This window comes from Borostomias antarcticus (assembly GCF_949987555.1).
Source record: "Borostomias antarcticus genome assembly, chromosome: 1".
Lineage (NCBI taxonomy): Eukaryota > Metazoa > Chordata > Actinopteri > Stomiiformes > Stomiidae > Borostomias > Borostomias antarcticus.
In genome coordinates, this window is record NC_140234.1 from 31,315,529 (window position 1) to 31,342,957 (window position 27,429).

General features: G+C 52.1%; 1 protein-coding gene across 1 annotated transcript in view; it reads left to right on the forward strand.

Moving 5' to 3' along the window:
- The window catches only part of egfem1 (EGF-like and EMI domain containing 1), a gene marked incomplete at both ends in the record, with an annotated part of 52,356 nt that extends 25,787 nt beyond the window's left edge, over window positions 1-26,569 (forward strand). The window contains 22 exons of the mRNA XM_084460014.1: window positions 1,110-1,232; window positions 4,091-4,213; window positions 4,501-4,737; window positions 5,217-5,348; window positions 7,023-7,151; window positions 7,575-7,703; window positions 8,731-8,865; window positions 9,531-9,665; window positions 11,280-11,405; window positions 12,061-12,192; window positions 12,702-12,833; window positions 14,746-14,874; window positions 19,509-19,637; window positions 21,516-21,647; window positions 22,401-22,529; window positions 22,669-22,797; window positions 23,510-23,638; window positions 24,045-24,173; window positions 24,816-24,944; window positions 25,625-25,753; window positions 25,896-26,024; window positions 26,496-26,569. Of these exons, the coding sequence (XP_084316140.1) occupies window positions 1,110-1,232; window positions 4,091-4,213; window positions 4,501-4,737; window positions 5,217-5,348; window positions 7,023-7,151; window positions 7,575-7,703; window positions 8,731-8,865; window positions 9,531-9,665; window positions 11,280-11,405; window positions 12,061-12,192; window positions 12,702-12,833; window positions 14,746-14,874; window positions 19,509-19,637; window positions 21,516-21,647; window positions 22,401-22,529; window positions 22,669-22,797; window positions 23,510-23,638; window positions 24,045-24,173; window positions 24,816-24,944; window positions 25,625-25,753; window positions 25,896-26,024; window positions 26,496-26,569 (2,900 nt within the window). The remainder of the gene's footprint in view (window positions 1-1,109; window positions 1,233-4,090; window positions 4,214-4,500; window positions 4,738-5,216; window positions 5,349-7,022; window positions 7,152-7,574; window positions 7,704-8,730; window positions 8,866-9,530; window positions 9,666-11,279; window positions 11,406-12,060; window positions 12,193-12,701; window positions 12,834-14,745; window positions 14,875-19,508; window positions 19,638-21,515; window positions 21,648-22,400; window positions 22,530-22,668; window positions 22,798-23,509; window positions 23,639-24,044; window positions 24,174-24,815; window positions 24,945-25,624; window positions 25,754-25,895; window positions 26,025-26,495) is intronic.
- Window positions 26,570-27,429: the final 860 nt, after the last annotated feature.

Genomic DNA, 27,429 nt, shown 5'->3' on the forward strand with positions numbered 1-27,429 from the left:
TCTCTCCTCTCTCTCCCCCTCTATCTCTCTTCTCTCTATCTCCTCTCTCTCTCTCTCTTCTCTCTCTCTCCTCTCTCTGTACTCTCTCTCCCCTCTCTCTCTCTCTCCCCCCCCTCTCTCTCTCTCCTCTCTCTCCCCCCTCTCTCTCTCTCTCTCTCTCTCTCTCTCTCTCTCTCTCTCTCTCTCCCCTCTCTCTCTCTCTCCCCCCCCTCTCTCTCTCTCCTCTCTCTCCCCTCTCTCTCTCTCTCTCTCTCTCTCTCTCTCTCTCTCTCTCTCTCTCTCTCTCTCTCTCTCTCTCCTCTCTCTCCCATCTCTCTCTCTCTCCTCTCTCTCTCTCTCCTCTCTCTCCCCTCTCTCCCTCTCTCTCTCTCTCTCTCTCCTCTCTCTCTCCTCTCTCTCTCCTCTCTCTCTCTCTCTCCCCCCCTCCCCCTCTCTCTCCTCTCTCTCTCTCTCTCCCCCCCTCTCCCTCTCCTCTCTCTCCCCTCTCTCTCTCCCCTCACTCTCTCCTCTCTATTCTCTCCTCTCTCTCTCCTCTCTCCCTCCCCCCCCTCTCTCTCCCCTCTCTCTCCCCACTCTCCCTCCTCTCTCTCCCCTCTCTCTCCCCACTCTCCCTCCTCTCTCTCCCCACTCCCTCTCCCTCTCTTCTCTTTCTCCCCTCTCTCTCTCTCCTCTCTCTCCCCTCTCTCCCCTCTCTCTCTCCTCTCTCTCCTCTCTCTCCCTCCCATCTCCCTCCCATCTCTCTCTCCTCTCTCTCCCCTCTCTCTCTCTCTCTCTCTCTCTCTCTCTCTCCCTATCTTTCTCCCCTTTCTCTCTTCTCTCTCCTCTCTCTTTCCCCTCTGTCTCTCTCTCTCTCTCTCCCCCCTCTCTCTCTCCCCCACCCCCCTCTCTCTCTCTCTCCCTCTCTCTCCCCCATCCCTCTCCCCCCCTCTCTCTCTCTCCCTCTCTCTCTCCCCACTTCCTCTCCCCCCTCTCTCTCTCTCTCTCTCGCCCCTCTCTCCTCTTTCTCCCCTCTCTCTCTCTACCCCCTTTCTCTCTCTCTCCTCTCTCTCTCTCTCTCTCTCTCTCTCTCTCTCTCTCTCCTCATGTGAACCCTGTTCTTGTCCTGTTAGACAGTGATGAGTGTGATCGCGGGGAGGCGTGCTGTTCTCAGGTGTGTAGGAACTACCCAGGAGGATATGAGTGTAACTGCAGGGCCGGCTACAGACTCAACCCCGACGGCTGCAGCTGTGACGGTAAGAACACCAGCACCACCCTGACCAGGAATACCTCCGCCCTGTCAGTCACTCTGTCAGTCAGTCACTCTGTCAGTCCTTCAGTCAGTCAGTCTGTCAGTCAGTCAGTCAGTCAGTCAGTCAGTCAGTCAGTCAGTCAGTCAGTCAGTCAGTCAGTTATGGCCTGTACAGACTACACAATTTTTTGTTGGTCTCACAATCTTGATGGTCTCCCTGTCAGATTAGGTGAGCACAGTTGCATACATTCTTGCCATGTTGTGGCCGGCTACACGAATGACCGCAACAAATCATCGTATGCTGCCTTTCACGACTATGCACGGCATTGTGCGAGTTCAGTTAGTTTGGTCTAGAAATTGTCTGATCAAGAAATATGTCGGCTACCACAACTAGGCTATATCTGCCCCATTAAAACTACAGTTGATACAGTTGAAGTATTACGTTTTCACCTGGGATTCATCCAAGGGCGTATGTTTGGTTTCAACATTGGTAGGGACCATATAACAGTGTAGTCTGCATACACAATTTTTGCTGGGGACGAGGAGAGGGAGAGGAAAGGAGAAGGCTCTTTGGTGTAATTTGGAGGCCTGTAGAAGAAATTTAAAATCCAGCGCGAGCCAAGTATATCCATGTGATGGCAGCGGACGGGGTACCGAGAATGCAGCTGATAAAAAATTTATCAACATATGCAACATATGATGCTGACGCCCGGAGAAAACATTTCTGTTGAAAAGGAGTTTTCACAAGTTGCAGTAGATGTCCTCAAAGATAAGGAAAGGGTAGAGCCAATGAGTAACCTCAACTCCCAACTGAAATCATACATGCGGTAACCGCTACATTGACATAACTTCCTTTTTCAGTACGGCGGCTGTCAAACTAAAAACACACCACTGCATTTATGCCTACAAAGTGAAAAAACTAGTTGATGATGACCCAAATGTGTTCGTCCTCTGACATGTTCCAGAAGTCCCTCTTGAAGTGGTTCCACATCTGAAAACAAACTTCATGGTGTGTAGAAACATGGTGTATAGAAACACCGGAGAAAGTTTCATGCTTTAGTCATAAAATGCACAATAGCCTACCTTATATATGAGCTTATCTGCCACTCCACTAAGGTGGCGGCCATCTTGAAAAATGGTCGCCATCTTGAAATTTCAAGTGGCTTCTTGTTAAGTGACCCAATGTTCATGCTTGTAGCACCACAGCACCACTATTTATGCCCCCTGCAGTCAAAATAGACTGAAGCGTCCACCATTTTGGCAGCCATTTTGGAAAATGGCTGCCACAGCCGTAAAAGGTCCCTCCTGAAGTGGTTCTACGTCTGAAATTAATCCTTGGTGTGTTTAGATCATATTCTGAAAGTTTCATGCTTTAGTCATAAAATGCACAATACCTTCCATATATGAACTTATCTGCAGCGCTATAACGGTCATTAGTTGTGAGGATGCCGTGATATCCCATTAAATTAAATCTCTGGTGGGCCGCTAATGTATAATAATGTAATGGCTGCTGCTATCCTAATGTTACAGGATGATAGAAGCCAACAGTTCGCTAGCTAGCCAGCTTATATCACCAGTTGATAATTTGCCACAATGGAAAGACAAGTGATGTTAGTTTAGGTAAAGTTAGCTAGCACCAACCTAGCTGGTTTTCATGTGGCTAATGCCTAACGTTAGATACTTAGTTTACCAGTAGCTAGCTAATGCTAACGTTACTTACAGTTGCGGAGAAAAAGCTCCTGATATCCCTCATCCTCTTTTGAGGGGGAGGCGACTTTGTGGTGGATGTATCTAAACGGTTGTCAGAATCACAACTGTATGGCCTGCTGTCAGCGTCTGTCTGTAAGGCTGCTGATCTTCAGATCCAACGAAAATGCAACAATCTATCTCAGCCAAATGAGCCAATCAAACATGAGTTAACGGAGTAATGTAACTCCGAACATAATGCAAACTCACTCACTCAAAATGGTACGGCCAATTCTATCCTTCCAAACTATGGGAAGGCCATCTAAATGATCTAATCTGCACTCCAAAGATAATGCGAACAAGGTTGCTCAAATGTTGGTAGGGACAATTTGGGCCTCCCTAAATGTTGGTAGGGACATGTCCCGACCGTCCATACGCAAACCTACGCCCTTGGATTCATCCCTTTTTATCTACCGACTCAGTAGCCTATCATCCAGTAACCTAAAGATGCAGGCTAACCGCAATAAATATGAGGAGGGATAAATAATAGGCTGTGGCTTTATATGAATATAGGCCTTTTGTAAACTATAATGTAGGTACTTATTCCAAGTGCTCTCATAGTTATGAGACTACAGAGGGAGGGGCATATTGGGCCGCCACTCCCGAGAGGGCTTAGTTCAATTTCGACACGAGGGCCCACCGCTCCACAGTGACCCCGTCTGGGGTCAGAGTCAGGTCGCTGGCTCTCTTTTCCTCCCGCAGGGGCGAGCGACGGACCCTCCACAGCAGCAGACACTTGGACAGTACCTGGAGGTCGGCTGTGATTGGCTACCGAATTGGGTGAAATAAATTTAAAAGGACATTTTGGAGTGGATCCGAATCACGGGGCAGATCCACAGATGATTTATCATTTTCATGAACATTGCTAGAGAGAGCAGACGGGCAGGTACGGGTCAGACTGCAGGGTGACGCACCCCCACCACTATATCTGACTTCATCTTCTCTAACAACCGCTTCCCTGATGTCACTGGACATGCTGACAACACACATCATGGGCGGAGCTTAGTGCTCTCTGAGCATCCGTCCTACTTATTCATGACTATGATAATGTTTTGTGCTTGTGTGTGTGTGTGTGTGTGTGTGTGTGTGTGTGTGTGTGCGCGCGTGTGTCGGCAGACATTGACGAGTGCCTGGCAGAAAGCTCTTCCTGTGAACAGGACTGCATCAACACCCTGGGGAGCTACGAGTGCTTCTGCCGCCCGGGCTTCCGTCTGGACCGGGACCAGCGCGCCTGCGTCCGTGAGTAGAGCCCCGCTCTGGGCCTGGTCTCACACGGCACCGGGCCCGGTCTCTCACGCTCTCACGGTACCGGGCCCGGTCTCTCACGCTCTCACGGTACCGGGCCCAGTCTCTCACGCTCACACGGTACCGGGCCCGGTCTCTCACGCTCACACGGTACCGGGCCTGGGTCCGTGAGTAGAGGCCCATCCCGGGCCCGGTCTCTCACACAGTACGGGGTACAGCCGTGGCTCTTAGCGTTTCAGCCGTTGGTTTAAATCCACGCCACGTGTCTCTGTTGCGTCCAGCTCTGTACGACAGCTACCTGGCAGAGGAGGAGGGGGAGGAGGAGGAGGAGGGGGAGGAGGAGGAGGAGGATCTGGAGGTACACCGGTTGCCAGACTTGCTGTTCCGGCGCCAACCACAGCTGCTTCAGTATACTGCAGCCCTGCACTCCCCCTATGACGGCGATGAAGACGACGGTGGTGATGAGGAAGAGGCCCAGAGTGGACAAAGAGGAGAACTCAAGCTGGTTAGCCACATAGGTAGATACTGGGACAGCAAGCTTGGAGATATTAAATGCGTTTGCTTATTATGTTAGCTTTGATTGCGTCTATATGCATATTTACCATTTGTGCGTGTGTGTGTGTGCGTGTGTGTGTGTGTGTGTGTGGGTGGGTGGTGTGTCTATGTGTGTTTGTGTGTGCGTGTGTGTGTGTGTGTGTGCGTGTGTGTGTGTTGGTGGTGTGTGTGTGTGTGTGTGTGTGTGTGTGTGTGTGTGTGCGTGCGTGCGTGTGTGTGTGTGTGTGGGGGGGGGGGGGTGGTGTGTGTGTGTGTGTGGTGTGTGTGTGTGTGTGTGGGTGTGCTTGTGTGTGGGTGGTGTGTCTGTGTGTGTCTGTGTGTGTGTGTGTGGTGTGTGTGTGGGTGTGCGTGTGTGTATGGGTGGTGTGTCTGTGTGCGTGTGTGTGTGTGTGTGTGTGTGTGTGTGTGGTGTGTGTGGTGTGTGTGTGTGTGTGTGTATCAGTGTGTCTAGAGGGCTTGTTTGGGGAGGACTGTGGTGTGAGCTGTACAGACTGTGAGAACGGCGCTCGGTGCAGTGAGGAACGCGACCGCTGTGACTGCACGTCCGGCTGGACAGGGATCGTCTGCAACGAGAGTGAGACTCCTCCTCCTCCTCCTCCTCCTCCTCCTCCTCCTCCTCCTCCTCCTCCTCCTCCTCCTCCTCCTCTCCTCCGCCTCCTGCTCTCCTCCTCTTCCTCCTCCTCCTCCTCCGCCCCCTCCTCCTCCTCCTCCCCTCTTCCTCCTCTCCTCCACCTCCTCCTCTTCCTCCTCCTCATCCTCCCCTCCTCCTCCTCTCCTCCTCCTCCTCCTCCCCTCCTCCTCCTCATCCTCTCCTCCCCCCCCTCCTTCTCTTCCTCCTCCTCCTCCACGCCCGACAGACACACACTCACACCCGACGCGCACAGTTGCTAAACCACCTCAGGGATTCAGCACCACCACAGCTCCAGTTAAAACCAACACTCCGGTCCTCCACGTTACACCGTGTCCTAACTACACGCGAGCGAGCGTCAGCAACAAAATGCGTTCCATTGCTTTGTTTTCTGTTGTTATGTCCTAACTGGACGCGAGCAACGCAGCACGAAGCGGCGTGACGTTTTAACTGCCCTGTTGACGCCCACCCTGTTCCTATTTTCCTCCTGTCGCCCGCGTTGACAGGCGTTCGTTCTTTAACTGTCTTCAGTTGGGAATATAGACAAATGACGTAACAGAACAGGAAATTTAACGGTTTCAGTTAGGACAGCAAGCTGCGATGTCGCGTTCACACACACTGCCTCAACCAATGCAGAGAACTCCCAACCCCCAACATTCTAACCAACCAACGCCAAGGACTCCCAACCCCCAACATTCTAACCAACCAACGCCGAGAACTCCCAACACCAAACATTCTAACCAACCAACACCGAGGACTCCCAACCCCCAACATTCTAAAGCTGTCAGTTAGAATGTTGGAAGTTTAAAATCCAGCTGCAAAATCCATTTAACTGACGCCAACAGCCACCAACAAACAGAGCACAGTGTTGGTGCTGGTGGGTGTTGGCTCGGACAGCGTGTAGACACCTTTAGACGTGTCCATGGTCGGCCTGGACAGTGTTAAAGATATAGAAGGCCTGAAGGGCTCCGGTGTGTGTCCAGAGCGAAGCGTCTAAACTGTCTGGGAACAGCGTGCAGGAGTCTCCTGTAGCCGGTCTCTGGGATTCACATTAGAGTCGGGGCGCCGGGGGAATCAATTCGTCTTCTCCTGGAACCAGGCCAAGGCCCACAGCCCCCGGGCCGCGGACGTCCAGCTCTCGAGGTTGCGGAGCGAGCAGCCATTGTTTGCCAAAGCCAGCATGATTAATGAGTGTGTTTGGCCTGAACCCCTCAGACAGGCGTGTGATGACGAGCGCCGCCGTGGGGGGGATAAATCCTTCTCAAGTCATCAGGCTTTTTTTTTTCTATCTCTCTCTCTCTCTTTCTCTCTCTCTCCCCTCTCTCTCACTCCTCTCTCTCTCTCCCCTCTCTCTCTCTCTCTCCTTTCTCTCCCCTCTCTCCCCTCTCTCTCTCCTCTCTCTCCTCTCTCCTCTCTCTCCCCCCTCTCTCTCTCCCCTCTCTCTCCCCCCTCTCTCTCTCTCCTCTCTCCCCTCTCTCCCTCCCATCTCTCTCTCTCTCTCTCTCTCTCTCTCTCTCCCCCCCCCCCTCCTCTCTCCTCTCTCTCTCTCTCTCCCTACCCTCTCTCCCTCTCTCTCTCCTCTTTCTCCCTCTCTCCCTCTCCTCCTGGCTCCTCCCCCAGCATGTCCATCGGGGACCTACGGGCCGGCGTGTGGTGGCCGGTGTCTGTGCCAGAACGGCGGGTCGTGTGACCCGGTGACCGGGCGGTGCGTTTGCCCCCCCGGGGTGCTGGGCCGGCTCTGCGAGGACGGTAAGTCCTGGTCACAGTGGCGTCCCCCCCGCACCTGTACCTGTCTATTCCTTGAGTTTCAGCTTCGCCAGGCCCAGAACCGGCCCAAACCAGGCCCAGAGCAGCCCAGAGCAGGCCCAGAACCGGCCCAAACTAGGCCCAGAGCAGCCCAGAGCAGGCCCAGAACCGGCCCAAACTAGGCCCAGAGCAGCCCAGAGCAGGCCCAGAACCGGCCCAAACCAGGCCCAGAGCAGCCCAGAGCAGGCCTAGTCTGCCAGCTGGGCTGGAAACATTCACCTTAGTTAAATGGATAATCCTATTTACCTGTCAATCCGCTCACCTCCATTAAACACGCCGCCCCTAGGATCAGGCAGGCGTCTGAGGCGGAGTGCTCTGGCCTCAACGCTTCCTTCTACTTCCTCTTCCTGTTTGCTGTGTTGACAGGTTGCCCACAGGGGTACTTTGGGAAGCATTGTCAGAGGAAGTGTAACTGCCCCAACAGCGGGCGTTGCCACCGCCTCTACGGAGCCTGTCTGTGTGCTCCCGGGCTGTACGGACGCTTCTGCCACCTGGGTGAGTACCTACCGTACCTACCGTACCTACCCAACCTACCGTACCTACCCTACCTACCCTACCTACCCTACCTACCGTTCCTACCCTACCTACCCTACCTACCGTTCCTACCCTACCTACCCTACCTACCTACCCTACCCTACCTACCCTACCTACCGTATCTACCCTACCTACCGTTCCTACCCTACCTACCCTACCTACCTACCCTACCCTACCTACCCTACCTACCGTATCTACCCTACCTACTGGATCTACCCTACCTACCCTACCTACCCTACCTACCCTACCTATTGTACCGACCGTACCTACCGTACCCACCTGTAGACCACCTTGCAGTGTTATGATTGGACTAACCTGGATTCCATGCTTACCTAGTCACGTGAGATCATACAGCTTGGTGGCGCCAATATGCACTCAGCTACAAGGCTTTACTGTGCTGTAGTTCCCCTGCAATGACTTATTAAACGTTACACTTAATCATTATCATTGCCTCCGTGCAAGTCATTCTACATAATTTTACACTACCCGACTACTGAACGTCACATATACAGCTATAAACTCACCTATTTGATACGGCCATTTTATTCAATACAGGATCATGAATGTTAGACGTAGGCGTACTGTAGGTGGCGCTAAGGTCAGGGGTCAGCTGAAACAGACCACATTGTCGAGTGTGAGTGTTTGTGATTGGACCTCTGCTCAGCACTGTAATCAGCTGTGATTGGACCTCTGCTCAGCACTGTAGCCAGCTGTGATTGGACCTCTGCTCAGCACTGTAGCCAGCTGTGATTGGACCTCTGCTCAGCACTGTAGCCAGCTGGCTGTCGCTGACGAAGCTGAGGGTTCCATGCCTGAACGTGATCCGTTCTGTTTGTGACAGCGTAGGACGAGAACGCCGAAGCTCCCATGTGAGCGGTACTCGTAGTGAGGCTGTCACTCCCTCCCCCTCGTTACACCCGGGTCTACTGCCCGACACAGGATGTGTTTGGCCTCCGGGCTTTGACTGACCTCTCCCCCTGACCCCCAGCCTGCCCCAGGTGGACCCACGGCGAAGGCTGCTCCCGGGACTGCGACTGCGTGGCGGAACATTCCACGGGCTGCGACCCCAGGAACGGATCCTGCCTGTGTGGGAACGGCTACCACGGCTTCCGCTGTGAGAGAGGTGAGGCGCTCAAACGCTCCCATAATCCTACATGATGGATAGAGATAGATACAGACTTTAATAATCCTATGTGATAGAGATAGATACAGACTTAAATAATCCTATGTGATAGAGATAGATACAGACTTTAATAATCCTATGTGATAGAGATAGATACAGACTTTAATAATCCTATGTGATAGAGATAGATACAGACTTTAATAATCCTATGTGATAGAGATAGATACAGACCTTCATAATCCTAAATGATGGATAGAGATAGATACTGTACAGACTTTAATAATCCCGTAGGAGGAAATTTGGCGTTTCAGCAGTGGGAGAATTACACCAAAAAGTTGGAAATACAGAATATACATAGAATACGCCTAAAATAAAGAACAAGAAATATATACATACATACATACACACATACATACATACATACATACATACATACATACATACATACATACATACATACATACATACATACATACATACATACATACATACATAGACTGTATACAGTAGATAGAGGCAGTCATGTGGCCATTACAACATGACAGCATGACATTCCTACTTGAAGGAGGATCCATTGATGGAGGCAGTTTGATACTGAAACCCATTTCCTGTGTGTGTGTGTGTGTGTGTGTGTGTGTGTGTGTGTGGGCGTACCTGTCCACTAGAGTGTTTGTCAGGGTTCTTCGGCGACGGCTGTGAGCAGGAATGTGACTGTCCAGACGGAGGGTCATGTGACCATAGGAGTGGAGACTGCACCCAGAGATGTCCTCCAGGCCTGCACGGAGACAAGTGTCAGCTGTGTGAGAGAGACAGCCCTAACCCCAACCCTAGACCCTGCACCCCAACCCTAAACCCTCCACCCTAACCCTAAACCCTCCACCCCAACCCTAGACCCTGCACCCCAACCCTAAACCCTCCACCCTAACCCTAACCCAGAGATGTGTTCCAGGCCTGCACGGAGACAAGTGTCAGCTGCGTGAGAGACAGCCCTAACCCTAAACCCTAAACACTACACCCCAACCCTAACACCCCAACCCTCCACCCCGACTGTAGCTCAGTTGGTAGAGCGGGTCGTTCAGTGATCAAAGGGTCAGTGGTTCGAATCCCAGCTCCGACTGTCCACTTGTCGAAGTGTCCTTGAGCAAGACACCTAACCCCAAATTGCTCCCAATGAGCAGGTTAGCACCTGGCAGCTACCGCCATTGGTGTGTGAATGAGAGGCCATTGTAAAGCGCTTTGAGTGCCGCTAAGGTGGAAAGGCGCTACTGTATATAAGTGCAGTCCATTTACCCAACCCCTACACTCCAACCCTAAACCCTACACCCCAACCCTAAGCCCTACACCCCAACCCCTATACCCCAACCCTACACCCTAACCCCTACACCCCAACCCTAAGCCCCAAACCCTCAACCCTACACCCTACATCCTACACCCCAACCCTAAACCCTACACCCTACACCCTAACCCCTACACCCCAAACCCTAAACCCTCCACCCCAAACCCTAAACCTTATACCCCAACCCTACACCCCAAACCCTAAACCCTACACCCTGACCCCTACACCCCAACCCTAAAACCTAAACCCTACACCCTACACCCTAACCCCTACACCCCAACCCTAAACCCTACACCCTAACCCCTACACCCCAACCCTAACCCCTACACCCCAACCCTAAACCCTAACCCCTACACCCCAACCCTAAACCCTAAACCCTACACCCTACACCCAAACCATACACCCTACCCCCTAACCCCAAGCCTAACCCATTCTGAAGAGACGTCTCCACATTCACCACTTCCACCGGAGAGAGCTCTACAGCGCCACCATGTGGCCTCTAGGCCTTATATTAATTCACTTTTCTTTGAGGGCTTGAATACTGTGTACTTCATGAATGTGTGTGTGTGTGTGCATGCGTGTGTGTGTGTGTGCGCATGCGTGTGTGTGTGTGTGTGTGTGCATGCGTGTGTGTGTGTGTGTGTGTGTGTGTGTGTGCACGCGTGTGTGAGTGTATGTGCGTGCATACGTGGCCGTTTGTGCGGCTTGCCGGTGGAAAGTTACAGCGGCTACAGCTTTTAAGAGGAGCCGTCCGTAGAGACGGAGATGTAGAATAGCGCTGCGGAGCGCTGGGGAGGTCGTGAGGCCGCGTCCCCTCAGACTGACGCAGTCGTCACAGAGGGCTTGTTTCTCTGCTAATGCGCCCGCCAGACCCTTGCTTTCATCCTGTTATTAAAGCAAACAAACCATCCATCTCTGGTTGTAACATGGCCATCTAGTTTCCCATCTCAGATCCTCCTGCCATGACGGGACCGCGGAGCGAGTGTGGGATTATACCAACAGGAAACAGGTCTGCGTCGTCTAACTTGTCCCTCTCTCTCGTTCTCTCCCTCCTTCTGTTGCTCGGGGGCGTGGCCAGCCTGCGGCGTGGGGCGTTTTGGGGAGAGCTGCCCTCAGACGTGTGACTGTGGAGGGGGGCGCTGCCACGCCCTGACTGGTCAGTGCATCTGTCCTGCTGGCAAGACCGGGCCCACCTGTCACCAAGGTACCTTATTATTATTATTATTATTTTTTACCTTAGTTTATTCGACATAGAAAAATTAAAACGTCACCAAAATGAATTACATCATACAGTAGCTTAAAAGACATTGCCAAGGTTAACACAATTAAGTCTCCGACTTATTTCCCTTAATGCAATGACAGCTGGCGGAAGAACAAGTGGCTAGGCAGCATCCAGCAATAAGCAAAGCACAATAACTACACATCATATAAACGAAACATCCTTCACCAGTATCCCAAATACAAAAAAGGTTTGGGAGTTGATTACTTATGCTTTTAACATGCAGAGGTAACCAGCGTAGTAACACTGTGTGCCTCTGAACGTGCACATGTTCCCCGTTCCTTTCATGTTCTCCCTACTGGTTCTCTGTGGGGTGATGATGTGGTTCTCCGTGGGGTGATGATCTGGTTCTCCATGGGGTGATGATGTGGTTCTCCGTGGGGTGATGATGTGGTTCCCTGTGGGGTGATGATGTGGTTCTCCGTGTGGTGATGATGTGGTTCTCTGTGGGGTGATGATGTGGTTCTCCGTGGGGTGATGATGTGGTTCTCCGTGGGGTGATGATGTGGTTCTCCGTGGGGTGATGATGTGGTTATTTGTGAGATATAACCGCGCTCCTCTTTCCCACCCACCCCTGCAGACTGCCCAGAGGGATTGTGGGGGCTGGAGTGCCGGTCCGCATGCAGGGTGTGTGAGAACGGCGGCTCCTGTGACCAGCGGATGGGGGCGTGTCACTGCAGGCCGGGTTTCGGCGGCGAGCTCTGCCAGGAGGGTGAGGGACTGACGGCCAGAGGCCCGGAAGCTTCTGGAACAGCTCTGTAGGGGAGGGGGGGGGGGGGGGGGGGTGCTTGGTTGAGTAAAAGGCCTGATATACAGACTACACAGCTTGGATAGTTCAGCGGCTGGAATATCTTTTTACTTAACTGTGACTTAATTCTAATCAAATATCTTTGAGTGTGTCAATATTTTTTTTTGTGCTTCCCAACCCGGATTGTGTGTGTGTCTGTGTGGGTACATGTGTGTGTGTGTGTACGTGCATGTGTGCGTGGGGGTAAATGCGTGTGTGCGTGTGTGGGTACATATGTGTGTGTGTGTGTGTACGTGCATGTGTGCGTGGGGGTAAATGCGTGTGTGTGTGTGTGTGCGTACGTACGTGCGTGTGTGTGTTTGTATGTGTGTGTGTGTGTGTGTGTGTACGTGCGCGCTTGTGTGTGCGTACGTGTGTGTGTGTGTGTGTCTGTGCGTGCGTGTGTGTGTGCACGCTTGTGTGTGTGTCCACAGTGTGTGCGGCAGGCTCCTGGGGGGACGGCTGCTCCAGCAGGTGTCAGTGTGGGGACAGCAGCCTGGGCTGTGACCCTGCCAGCGGACGCTGTGTGTGCCAGGCTGGCTTCACCGGACACCACTGTGACCAGAGTAAGACACACACACCCCAACCCTGAGAGCAAGACACACACACCCCAACCCTGAGAGTAAGACACACACACCCCAACCCTGAGAGTAAGACACACCCCCCCCCAACCCTGAGAGTAAGACACACACACCCCAACCCTGAGAGTAAGACACACCCCCCCCCAACCCTGAGAGTAAGACACACCCCCCCCAACCCTGAGAGTAAGACACACCCCCCCCCAACCCTGAGAGTAAGACACACCCCCCCCAACCCTGAGAGTAAGACACACCCCCCCCCAACCCTGAGAGTAAGACACACACCCCAACCCTGAGAGTAAGACACCCCCCCCCCAACCATGAGCTGATACTGACACCTAGAGGCGATTTACTGCTATTGAGTAAATTTCACTGGAACATAGTTCCATAAGGTTTCCTCTGTTCCAGTTGTATCACTGTTGCAGACTGTTGATACTAAGCAGTGGTGTAATGGGGGGTATATGGACGGCATACGGAGTAGACCCACTTCTTTATCCATGGACCCTCAGTAGACCCACTTCTTTATCCATGGACCCTCAGTAGACCTACTTCTTTATCCATGGACCCTCAGTAGACCCACTTCTTTATCCATGGACCCTCAGTTGACCCACTTCTTTATCCATGGACCCTCAGTAGACCCACTTCTTTATCCATGGACCCTCAGTAGACCTACTTCTTTATCCATGGACCCTCAGTAGACCCACTTCTTTATCCATGGACCCTCAGTTGACCTACTTCTTTATCCATGGACCCTCAGTAGACCCACTTCTTTAACCACTACTAATGTAAAACTGTATATTTCTGCTACAGTAGACACACTTCTTTAGTCAGAGTATACCAGCTTCTTTAGTCAGAGTGATGATGTGGTTATCTGTGAGATATAACCGCGCTCCTCTTTCCCACCCACCCCTGCAGACTGCCCAGAGGGATTGTGGGGGCTGGAGTGCCGGTCCGCATGCAGGGTGTGTGAGAACGGCGGCTCCTGTGACCAGCGGACGGGGGCGTGTCACTGCAGGCCGGGCTTCAGCGGCGAGCTCTGCCAGGAGGGTGAGGGACTGACGGCCAGAGGCCCGGAAGCTTCTGGAACAGCTCTGTAGGGTAGCGGACGGACTCTTTAGTCAGAGTATACCCACCTCTATAGTCAGAGTATACACACTTCTTTAGTCAGAGTATACCACTTCTTTAGTCAGAGTACTTCTTTAGTCAGAGTATACACACTTCTTTAGTCAGAGTAGACTCACTTCTTTAGTCAGAGTATACACACTTCTTTAGTCAGAGTATACCCACCTCTATAGTCAGAGTCTACACACTTATTTAGTCAGAGTATACACACTTCTTTAGTCAGAGTATACACACTTATTTAGTCAGAGTATACACACTTCTTTAGTCAGAGTATACACACTTATTTAGTCAGAGTATACACACTTCTTTAGTCAGAGTATACACATTTCTTTAGTCAGAGTATACACACTTATTTAGTCAGAGTATACACACTTCTTTAGTCAGAGTATACCCACCTCTATAGTCAGAGTCTACACACTTATTTAGTCAGAGTATACACACTTCTTTAGTCAGAGTATACACACTTATTTAGTCAGAGTATACACACTTCTTGAGTCAGAGTATACTCACTTCTTTAGTCAGAGTAGACTCACTTCTTTAGTCAGAGTATACACACTTCTTTAGTCAGAGTATACTCACTTCTTTAGTCAGAGTATACTCACTTCTTTAGTCAGAGTATACACACTTCTTTAGTCAGAGTATACTCTCTTCTTTAGTCAGAGTATACCAGCTTCTTTAGTCAGAGTATACTTACTTCTTGAGTCACCACCACACCCCTGGTACTTAGTATGTAAACATGTTGTTGTTTGTACTGTGTTGAATTCCCTGTCTCTGTCAGAGTGTGCGGAGGGCAGGTACGGGCGTGGCTGTGCCCAGGTGTGCCAGTGCCAGAACGGAGCCCAGTGTGACCACGTGGGCGGAGCCTGCACCTGCTCGCCAGGATGGGCCGGGACCTTCTGTGAGAAGAGTAAGATAGCTGAGGAGATTAAAAAGGCTCGTACCCGACACTCACACTCCTGTCTGTCTGTCTCTCTCTCTTTAAGATAGCTGAGGAGATTAAATATTCTCATAACACTCACACTCCTGTGTGTCTGTCCCTCTCTTTAAGATAGCTGAGGAGATTAAACAGGCTCGTACCCGACACTCACACTCCTGTGTGTCTGTCCGTCTCTTTAAGATAGCTGAGGAGATTAAAAAGGACCTGACACTCACACTCCTGTCTGTCTGTCCCTTTCTTTAAAGGACAATGCTAGTTTTTGACAACCTGGACCTTATTTACGACATATTATAAGACGTTTGACTCACCGAGATCGCTTTGGTGTAGTTCGGAGGCATGTCGAAGAAATTTAAAATCCAGCGCGAGCCAGTATATCAATGTAATGGCGGTGGTGGGGGCACCGAGAATGCAGTTTCTAAAAATCTATTTTCTGCCACGAAACGGTTGTTTTCATCAATCTGTCTTTATGAATCGCTAGTTGTGCTTACATAGAGCGTAGGCCTGTTGTGGTTGTTCACATGCTATTTCGCGTGATGTTTCTAAAGATCATATTGGCATGTGAAAAACCACAACAGGCCTACGCTCTATGCCTCCGAACTACACCAAAGTGATCTCGGTGAGTCAAACGTCTTATAATATGTCGTAAATAAGGTCCAGGTTGTCAAAAACGAGCATTGTCCTTTAAGATAGGGATAGAGGATGAGGGGATTATACATTTTCATACCTGAAACTCACACTTGTGCCCTCTTCTCTGGTGAACCTCAGTACTCTTGTCTGGTTGAAGTGTATAAACTCAGTACTCTTGTCTGGTTGTATAACCTCAGTAGTCTTGTCTGGTTGAAGTGTATAACCTCAGTACTCTTGTCTGGTTGAAGTGTATAACCTCAGTACTCTTGTCTGGTTGAAGTGTATAACCTCAGTACTCTTGTCTGGTTGAAGTGTATAACCTCAGTACTCTTGTCTGGTTGAAGTGTATAACCTCAGTACTCTTGTCTGGTTGAAGTGTATAACCTCAGTACTCTTGTCTGGTTGAAGTCTATAACCTCAGTAGACTCTTGGGGGCGCTGGAGGATAAACTTGTCAGCTGTTTGCATGATTTCAGTCAGTGGCAGGTTGTCTGGATCAGGTACTGTTTACCCTACAAATCATTTTTATTTACCTTTTCTTTCTAAAGAAATGTGTCTTTCTGGTGTTAAAATACCACGTTCTGTTCCATCACACTTTCAACATGACCATCTGATGAATTTGATCTTGATAAGTGTTTGGACTGAAAGGGTTTTATTTGTAGGATGGTACTGTACTGCTCCAGTAAGTATTGATCCTGGCCAGGTCACCTAAGAGCACCCTGCAGAAACTCAAGTGCACATCGCTGCAGCGATCCTCAGCAGCGTCTGTCCATGTTGTGACTGAAGTTACCGTGGGAGACACGGTGATCTGTGGGGTCTGTGCCACGTCGTGTTTTCTACACGTTCACCCGTTAAGCGGAGGTGTCGGGTTTCCAGAACTAGCCGCCGCCACGTCTGCTGTCTCTGTCTCTGCTGGGCTGTGTGGTCCCGGACCTGGCTGGGCTGTGTGGTCCCGGACCTGGCTGGGCTGTGTGGTCCCGGACCTGGCTGGGCTGTGTGGTCCCGGGCCCCTGGCTGGCAGGGCCGGTTCTTACGTCTCAGCCTGGGGTCTGGAAGTCATCCTCCGTCTTTGAAGAGCTGGTTGAGTGTGAGCCGGAGCCCGGCGGCGTGGGTCTAGTGTGCGGTGGTCTGGCTCCCTGTGCCACCTTATAAACACAGGCGCACACACACCGGGCTCACACCTTTCACTCTGGAAACCACACTTCTGTCTCCGCTCACAGAGCTCAGGCGCCCTCTGCTGGTACTACTACAGAATGGTAGCCAGAATGGCAGTTGCAATACAGAGCCCTCTTTTAGCATACTTTCACACATTTATACTCAATGCTCAATGAATGATGAACTTTTCTGAAGGCATTCTGAGGGAGCCCCTGGCTGTTTCTTTTATATATTTAACAAACACCTCCAGTGCCGTGTGCCAGGCTGGCTGCAGGAGCCATGACAACATTGTCACTCGTTTGACTTTAACAAGATAGTAGCGCCCAGCTGGCCAGTTGAGCAGCAGAACCGCCACGAGCGCAGACACCAGGTGCGCCGGTGTTAGCATGGGAAACGCCAAGAGCTGCAGCGTTCAACGGCTTTATTTCCTCACAGAGACGGCCAGGTAGTATGTAAATGAGGAGCTGGCTTGGCGTCCGGCCCGTTGAAAACCAGAGGAATGCGGAGGCCGGTTAGCGTTAGCGTTAACCGCTTCCAGCCTCGCGGCCTCCACACACGGGGCCGGGGCTGAGAGGGGGCGGGGCTGAGAGGGGGCGGGCCCAGCCGGAGGGAAGCGGGCCGCATTAGAGCTGTCAATCAATCAGCGGCTGTCGCTGTGTAGCCGTGCGTACAGACACCGCTTCCACCAATGGGACGACAGCACACAGGACGTATACCCAGCAGACGAGGGACAATAGACCATGTGTAACCCCCCCCCGTCCCCCCCGTCCCCCGCAAACTGTCTACTGACTGTACACACCGTGACTGCCTAGCCCCCTCCTAGTGAATGGGAAACAGACATCGGCACAGGTACCAACAGTGGTAGCAGAAGTAGTGTGTGTGTGGGGGGGGGGGATAAGCATGTGTGTTTTTGTGTGCGAGCGCACATGGTAACGTAGCTGTGTTTTACCCCGGGTTCCTGGACCCTGACGACGGGACTGCGGACCCAGCAGGTGTTCTAATTACCAGCTCTCAGCATGCCCCCCCCCCCCCCCCCCCCCCAGAGAACCCCCCCCGGCTTTGATGTGGCACAGATACAGCGCACATGTGGGACGTGAGCTCACTTAACCAACGCAGACGCTCCGCAAATGACCAGCTAGGGCCTAGCTCTGTTATTTGATATTGTACTTACGCTAGGTGGTAGGAAGAGGGAGGAGAGTGAGAGGAGAGAGAGAGGAGAGAAGGAGGGGAAGAGAGAGGAGAGAGAGGAGAGAGGGAGGGGAAGAGAGAGGAGAGATAGAGGAGAGAGGAAGGAGAGAGAGAGGAGAGAGGGAGGAGAGAGAGGAGAGAGGGAGGGGAAGAGAGAGGAGAGAGAGTAGAGAGGGAGGGAGGGAAGAGAGAGAAGAGAGAGGGAGGAGGGAGGCAGAGAGGGGAAGAGAGAGGAGAGAAAGAGAGGAGGGAGGGAGGGGAAGAGGGGGAGTTAAGGAGTTTGGCATCCCGGCTCCTTCCCTCTCCTCCTGTGTGGGGCTGCCAGTGGTAACCAGGATGTTGTACCTCGGCCATGCAGCGCGCCCGGGACGCTTTTAACGCTCCCGACTTGCGTCCAGATGTGTGAGCGCGGGAGCAGTGCCCGCCGCAGCCACATCACAGGAGCCCGACTCTGCCCCCCTGGCTGGGCTGGACCACACTGCATTCTGGGTACGCAGCCCACATCATTAAAACAGGGTGTGAGGGGAGCCTCTGCATCACGACATCCTTCCCTAAATACGACTGCGATGTGTTTGTGAACAATTATCTCCATAATGACACATCGCCCGTCCGTTTTTAAGGATGGAGGGGGGATGGGGGGGTGCTGGAACCCTCTCTGGTGTGCGGAGGAGGAGGAGGGGGGGGTGTATTCTGGATAAACACATCCACGTGTTTAGGAGGGGGGGATGCATGTTAGGAGTTACTTGGAACGCTCTCCCGATGCCATCAGCCCTCATGAGACGTTTCATCCGAGCGTCATGCTCTTTGTTTTAATGACCCTTAAAAAGCCCTCTAAAGTTCAGAGTCTGTCATTCTGCAGTCGTACCCGAGAGGCTGCTCTCTCCCGGGGTACGTCTTGTGGTCGTTATTACCAGAGACCAGAGTCAGCAGAAAGCCACTTGCGTTACTTAATGACACATTTGTGTGATTTGGCGGTTTACCTCTCGCTGTGTGACTCACATGTCATCGGAGACGTTGATCGTTAGGAGGTCGTTCAGACGAGGCTCTGAGAAGAAAATGCTGTTCTGTGTATCCTGTGTGTGTGTGTTTGTGTGTGTGTGTGTGTGTGTTTACATGCGTGCCTGCATATGTGCATACTTGTGTGTCCACTTGCCAAATAGTGTCCGGGTGTCTGAGGTCAGTAAGCATCTAATTTCAACGTTTCCAATTCAATTGAATGAAAAACATGTCCATAGAATTAAAAAATCTGGTCCACGAACGTTAGCTACCAGTCTCGTCCACAAACCGTAGCCAGCTTACTAGCTCCCAACGTTAGCTACAGTACCAACTCCCAGGTAGCTAATGTTTGTGGCCCAGATTTTTCAATTCTATAGAATATATTTCATTCAAATGAACTAGAACTTGATATTATATGTTTGCTGGCCTCAGACAAGTTGACTAGCGAGCTAGCAACAAAAGAAATGGTCACAAGGCAGTCTGACATCTTAGCGCGTGACTATCTGGCATGACAGTGCCATTTTCCCCCAGGCTGGACTGGAGACTGCTGCCACACAGGTGACCTCCGACCTGTGATGTGACTGCAGCGTCTCTGATACGCAGGCCGTGCCTGACGAGCTCATGCGGTGTGTGTTTCAGGCTGTCCGGAGGGGCACCACGGGGCCGGCTGTGTGCGGAGGTGTGACTGCGCCCACGGGAGAGCGTGCCACCCTGTGACGGGCAGGTGCGTGTGTGAGCCGGGCTGGAGAGGGGCCAGATGTGACAAACGTGAGTAGCTGTGTCTGTACTAACAAAACGACTGATTTGGTAGTAATTTACTGGACAGATGTCAGTTTATCTGGCCAGGAATGGACATTGTGAAAGCATATTTAAGTGTGTGCTGTGTGTCCCTCCCACTATACTACCCTTCTATCACCCCTCTACTACCCCTCTATCACTCCTCTACTACCCCTCTATCACCCCTCTACTACGCCTCTACACCCCTCTGTCACTCTCTATCACCGCTCTACTACCCCTCTACTACCCCTCTATCACCCCTCTACTACCCCTCTATCACCCCTCTACTACCCCTCTATCACCCCTCTACAACCCTCTATCACCCCTTTACTACCCCTCTATCACCCCTCTACTACCCCTCTATCACCCCTCTACTACCCCTCTATCACCCCTCTACTACACCTCTATCACCTCTCTACTACCCCTCTATCATCCCTCTACTACCCCTCTATCACCCCTCTACTACACCTCTATCACCCCTCTACTACCCCTCTATCACCCCTCTACTACACTCTATCACCCCTCTACTACCCCTCTATCACCACTCTACTATCCCTCTACTACCCCTCTATCATCCCTCTACTACCCCTCTATCACCCCTCTACTACCCCTCTATCACCCCTCTACTACCCCTCTATCACCCCTCTACTACGCCTCTATCACCCCTCTACTACCCCTCTATCACCCCTCTACTACCCCTCTATCACCCCTCTACTACCCCTCTACCACCCCTCTACCACCCCTCTATCACCCCTCTACTACCCCTCTACCACCCCTCTACTACCCCTCTACCACCCCTCTACTACACTCTATCACCCCTCTACTACCACTCTACTACCCCTCTACTACCCCTCTATCACCCCTCTACTACACTCTATCACCCCTCTACTACCCCTCTATCACCCCTCTACCACCCCTCTACCACCCCTCTACTACCCCTCTACCACCCCTCTACCACCCCTCTATCACCCCTCTACTACCCCTCTACCACCACTCTATCACCCCTCTACTACCCCTCTACACCCCTCTGTCACTCTCTACACCCCTCTACCACCACTCTGTCTCTCCTCTATCACCTCTCTACTACCCCTCTGCTACCCCTCTATCACCCCTCTATTACCCCTCTACCACCCTTCTATCACTCTCTATCACCTCCTACTACCCCTCTACTACCCCTCTACCACCCCTCTATCACCCCTCTACTACCCCTCTACTACCCCTCTACCACCCCTCTTTCACCTCTCTACTACCCCTCTATCCTCCTCTCCCCCCCCCTCTCCTCCAGCGCTCCTCCTCTCCTCACCCCCCCTCTCCTCCCCTCCAGCGCTCCTCCTCCCCCCCCCCCTCTCCTCCCCTCCAGCGCTCCTCCTCCCCCCCCCCTCTCCTCCAGCGCTCCTCCTCTCCTCACACACTCAGGCAGACATCTGATAAAGGTTACACTCGGATTGCCAAGAAAAACAGGAGACATTGTTTTAGTCTCCTGGGCGGATAAGGGCTCTTGGAACGCAGACGCGCGTAATGACAGGCCAGTAATTACCTCTTTAGTCTGGAGTCGCTCTTATCTCCCGGCCTGAGTAAGTGCAGTAGTTCCACAATGAAAAAAAACATGTTGTTCCACACATTTATCTGTCTGCGTGTGTGAGTGTGAGTGTGAGTGTGAGTGTGAGTGTGAGTGTGAGTGTGAGTGTGAGTGTGTGAGTGTGAGTGTGTGAGTGTGAGTGTGCGAGTGGTCTTCCTTTACTGAGAGAGTGTCCAGTGTTCACGTTCTGTGCCGGTGTTATATCATGAATGAATGAATGAATGAATGAATGAATGAATGAATGTCCTGATGCTCAGCGTGTCTGTCTCTCCCTGTCTGCCCCTTCCCAGCGTGCCCCCCCGGCGTGTTGGGCGTGAACTGTACACGCCCGTGCCCGTGCCCCAGGGAGCGCCCGCTGTGCCACGCCCTCACAGGGAGATGTACCTGCCTTCCTGGTTACCACGGGAACCGCTGTCAGCTGAGTAAGTAAGAGGTTTTTTCCCGTCTTTGGAAGCTGTGGAGATGGGAGAGACACGTCCTCTTAAACTGAGGAGACAACTAAAGCCTTTATTACTGTTCTTTGTCGTTGTCTCTCCTTCCATCTCTCTCTCCGTCTCTCAATCCTCTCTCTCTCTTTCTCTCTCAATCCTCTCTCTCTCTTTCTCTCTCATTCCTCTCTCTTTCTCTCTCATCCCTCTCTCTCTCTCTCATCCCTCTCTCTCTCTTTCTCTCTCATCCCTCTCTCTCTCTCTCTCATCCCTCTCTTTCTCTCTCATCCCTCTCTCTCTCTTTCTCTCTCATTCCTCTCTCTCTCTTTCTCTCTCATCCGTCTCTCTCTCTTTCTCTCTCATTCATCTCTCTCTTTCTCTCTCATCCCTCTCTCTCTCTTTCTTTCTCATTCTTCTCTCTCTCTTTCTCTCTCATCCCTCTCTTTCTCTCTCATCCCTCTCTCTCTCTTTCTCTCTCTTTCTCTCTCATTCATCTCTCTCTTTCTCTCTCATCCCTCTCTCTCTCTTTCTCTCTCATTCCTCTCTCTCTCTTTCTCTCTCATCCCTCTCTCTCTCTTTCTTTCTCATTCCTCTCTCTCTCTTTCTCTCTCATCCCTCTCTCTCTTCTCTCTCATCCCTCTCTCTCTTTCTCTCTCATCCATCTCTCTCTCTTTCTCTCTCATCCCTCTCTTTCTCTCATCCCTCTCTCTCTCTTTCTCTCTCATCCCTCTCTATCTCTTCTCTCAGGGTGTCGAGAGGGGACTTATGGGCTGAACTGTAAGTCCAGGTGTAAGTGCACCAACGGGGGACGCTGTGACCCCAGGACCGGGGCCTGTGCCTGCCCCCCCGGGTACATAGGAGCCCACTGCAGCACGGGTACGAACTCTAACCCTAACCATAACCCCACTGACTGACTGACTGACTGATTGACTGTCTGTCTGTCTGTCTGTCTGTCTGTCTGTCTGTCTGTCTGCCTGTCTGCCTGTCTGTCTGTCTTTTTTGTTTGTGTGCGCAGGTTGTCCTGCGGGGTCCTATGGGAAGGGCTGTGCCCGGTGGTGTGACTGTGGGGAGGGAGGACAGTGCCACCCGGTGACGGGGAGGTGCACCTGCGCCCCGGGGAGGACGGGCCCATCCTGCCAACAAGGTAACCAGCTTCACCCCCGGAGGGCGGAGTCTCACCCTCTGACCATCCCCGTTAACAGCCGTTCAAACACAGGCCACTCTTCAACTGTGATTGGCAGCTGGGAAACCAGCCAAGAAAATGAGGTGGTACTTTTTCCGACTTGTCTTCTCAGATGTGTGTGTATTGAGTTATTCCCCCTAGGAGGACAGGACAGAAGCAGGGCTGTGCTTTCTAATGGCTGCGTTTATCAGCGGTTCCGGCACAGTGCGAATGGGAGTTTCCACAGCGCGGGGGGGGGGGGGAGTTAAACGCTTGCCCCTCAGCGTGTTGAGCGCAGCCCCAGCGCGTCTGTCTGAGGATGGGCCCCCGCCCCACATCCCTGTGTTGAATGCTTACGCAGGCCTAGAAGTAGCTCGTTTTCCATGTTCCGTGTCGATGGACTTGGCGAGGAAACAAATAAATAAACAGGGAATCAAAGTGATTTGCTTATTTCCCAATCTAAATTACCCAGAGAAACATGATTATTCTTTTATATCGATGCCAAACTAGGCCACTTTGCCATCTCACTAATGAACTGTTGCTTAAATAAACTTGTGTTAATGTACATTGTATTTGTGTGTGTGTGTGTGTGTGTGTGTGTAACTCTGTGGTGGGACTGCTGAGTAGAGAGCAGAGCCTGGTAATGCTAGACTGTTAGGGTTGTGACGTTGCCTGTGCCCTGCTGTTCCTCCAGCGTGCTCTAGGGGGCGCTACGGCCTGCAGTGCCGGAGCATGTGTGCCTGTCTGAACGGGGCCCTGTGTGACCCCGGAACCGGCGCCTGCCGGTGTGGACTGGGCTGGACCGGGCCTCGCTGTGACACAGGTCAGCGCCGGGTAGCAGCGCAGCTTCTACTGAGTTCTACTGTTGCGTCGCCCGGAAATCCGCTTATTCTAACGGAGGAATAATATCTGTAGTTTGAGCTGCTTGTTGAAGTTGGAGGTGGTGTGTTAAGGTGTTATTGTCATAGCCAGTGTTTCTACTGCATGTCCCTTTGTGTTGGGTAAAGGCTAGTTCCCATAAACGCAGAGGCTGTTTAGTGTTAAGGTTTAAGGTTAGGTTAAGGTTAGGGTTAAGGCTAGCGTTAGACTTAGGGTTGGGGTTAGGGTTTGACCCGTCTGTGTTTATGGGAACTAGCCACTACCCTGTGTGTTGAAGTTGGAGGTGATGTGTTAATGAGGTGGTTCCTGTGGTAGCCAGCGTTTCTCCAGCGTGTCCCCTGTGTGTGCAGCGTGTGTTCAGGGGAAGTTCGGCGTTGACTGTGCGCTGGACTGTCCGTGCCAGAACAACGGGACATGCGACCGCTACACGGGCAGCTGCGCCTGCGGGGCCGGACACTACGGGCCTGCCTGTGAGCACCGTACGTCCTCCGCCACTCCACCCAACCAACGCTGCAATAGCTCTGCTTTTCTCATTAGTTTTTATTTTTATATCGTTTTAACTTTTTGTTTTAAATTTCAGTTTAGTTTTAATTCGTTTTCAAAGCGGATTTGCTAGTTTAGTTTTATTTTTTTGAAAAAGCTTAATTTTAGTTTAGTTTTCCTAGTTTTCTAGTTTTTTGTTTCAATATTAGTTTTAGTTTAGTTTTCTTTTTCTGCGCCTCATGAGCCCATCCTGTTCACGTTGTTTCACTCCATGAGAAACAAACCCTCTGGCGCATGTCAGGTTAGTTCTGCGCAGGGGCACAGCAAAAAAAAAAAAAAAGATAGATTTCATATCCACCCAAAATACTAGGCTTGTATGAAATGAGAAAGACTAAAACTAAGATATTTTCTCAAATTTTAGCTCATTTTAGTTAGTTTTGTAAACACACAGTTTAAGTTAGTTACCGTTTTTTGTAAAGCTTTTATTTTTTATTTCAGTTAACTAAAATGTTTTTCATACCTAGTTTTTGTTTTCTAGCTAGTTCGTTAACTATAATAAAATCGCTGTGACGGCAGCTCGGTGACCTCGGTGACCTCGGTGACCTCAGTGACCTGGGCATGCTCCTTGTCGTCTGCAGGGTGTCCGCCCGGGTTTTTCGGGCAGAGGTGCGGCCGTCTGTGTGACTGTGGGGCGGGACATGCCTGCCACCACGTGACGGGGAGGTGTCTGTGTCGCCCCGGTTACCACGGCGATCAGTGTCAGAGACGTGAGTACTGGTGGGCAGAGGGGGCGGGGCTTGGTGGAAGGGGGCGGGGCTTGCAGACATAACGAACTAACAATGCCGATACTCTCACACAGGTACGAGGGTAGGATGACCGTGTCCAGACGTGCACGTGAGCGTCTGTAAAAGCGCTACGCCGCCAGACCAACACTCGTAGCGCACGTCACATGCACAAACGTGTTCATGCTGGAGTGTGAATGTGCAGAAGATGTTAAGATGTGACAGAACGTGTGTGTGTGTGTGTGTGTATGAGTGCTGCTGGATGGTCATATGGAGATGTGACAGAACGTGTGTGTGTGTGTGAGAGTGCTGCTGGATGGTCATGTTGAGGCAGACATGGTTATTTGATGAGACGCAGGTGTTTCCTGACTGCTACAGAGGGGCTGCTTAATGCATTCCTGTTGCGTCCCCCCCCCCCCCCCCTCCTCGGGGGCTCTCTGCCCCGGTGTGAGTGCCTAGCCCCCCGCCTCCCCCCCAGTGTGAGGGTCTAAATGCTCTCTCCAGCCCCAGCAGGACATGACTGAGCTCTGCCAAGCGGCCACAGACCTAACCCACCCACCTGTGTGTGCGCCCGTGGGTGTGTTCATGTGTGCTTGCGCATGTGTTTGTGTGTGTGTGTGTTTGTGCGTGCTTGTGTGTGTGCATGCTTGTGTGTGTGTGTGCAGGATGCGAGCCCGGCAGGTTTGGAGCGCTGTGTGAGCGGTCCTGTGAGTGTGTTGGGGGGGCCCCCTGTGACCCCGCCACCGGCCGCTGCCTCTGCCCCCCGGGGAAGACGGGACAGAGCTGTGAGAGAGGTAGCGCAGGACGCACGGCACGGGAATGAACACTCAAACACTACAGTATCGCTGTAGTGTTAATAACTAACCATAACCCTCCATCTATTCTCCATCACTCTCTCTCTCTCTGTTTGTCCTGCGTGTCTGTCCGGTGCGCCAGACTGCGACGGCGGCCATTTTGGCCCCAGCTGCTCCCAGCCATGCCAGTGTTCCCAGCAGGCCTTGTGCGACGGTGCTACCGGGCGCTGCGCGTGCCCCCTCACCTGGCTGGGGCCCACCTGTAGCGAAGGTAACACCCCCCCCCCCCTGCTGTCCTCCTCCTTCTCCCCCCTCCTCCCCAACCCACCCCCCTGCTGTCCTCCTCCCTCCTTCCCCCTCCTCCCCAACCCACCCGCCTGCTGTCCTCCTCCTCCTCCCTCCTCCCCCCTCCTCCTCCCCTCCTCCCCCTCCGTGCTCAGCAGGGTGACCCACCAGGAAAGCCGAACCAGATTGTGGAAGTGTCCGTCTGGGTAAAGTGTGTGAGGCTCGGCCCGCCGGCCCCGTGCGCCTCCCTGTCTCCCTCGATCGCCGCCGCCGCCTCTGACAGTGATTTTAACGGGCGCCCGGCGGGGAGACCGCCCCCCCCCCCCCCGGCCCCTGGCTTGCCGGCGCAGGGGGTGCCCGGCACGCCCAACACCGACCCGACATTTGTTTTTGATTCTGCCGCTCTGTAACGTTAGAGGTGCCAAACGGCTTCTTTTTCCGGACTCTTCCGTTTCAGCGCTGACAGATGTGACGGCGGCGCCCGGCTCCGCCCCCTCCCAGCGGCCGCAGGCTGGTCTCTCAGGATCGTAGCCGAAAGCGCGACCCCCCCCCCCCCACCCTGAGCTCAAACCGGATGGCCCAGATACCAGCACCAGGGAGGCGGAGCGGCGCCCCTGGTGGACGGACAGCGGTGGTGCGGGCGCCCGGGGCGTGGCGAGGCCGCTCAGAGACTCACGGCCGTGTGTCCAGGGAGGGCCGTCCAGGACACGGCCAGGCTGGACAGAGAGACCTTCTGGAGTCAGGGCTGCTCACCGTGACCACACACTCAGCTCAACATACCATTCACCATACTGGGTTCACCATATCCATAACATATGATATTATAACAATGTTTTTTAGAAAACTTGAATGATGCATATATGACTGGAAAAAGTGTTTTATTAGAAAAACACAAAATGCAAAACAGTGTTGTTATTTGCCCTATAGTTCTATTCTGTAATGTTTGTGTAGCGTTTTTCTGGGTACCCAAAATCGCCTTACTGTATATATATACTGTATATACAAAAATAATTGAATACTTTTTTTTCCCCGCAAGACAGTCTTACCTCTTGATAATGCAAACCATCGTGTCTTTATGTCTCCATATCTCGTGGCACAATATCTGGTCATAACCCTACCGCCAGTATTACAGCCCAGACCAGGATGAAGTGAAGAGAGTGCTGCCTGAACACCGTACTGTTTAACACTAGTCTGAACACCATGCTGTTTAGCACTAGCCTGAACACCATACTGTTCACCACTAAGACAACCTGTCCTCCATCATCTACCTGTCCGTCCTCTCCGGTACTCTGACATCACGTTCAGAGGAAATGATGTCACTCTATTTTACCTTTTTTTTTTTACCTGATTGCTTGTTGAAAATGTTTAATATATTTGAAAGTGTTCCATGT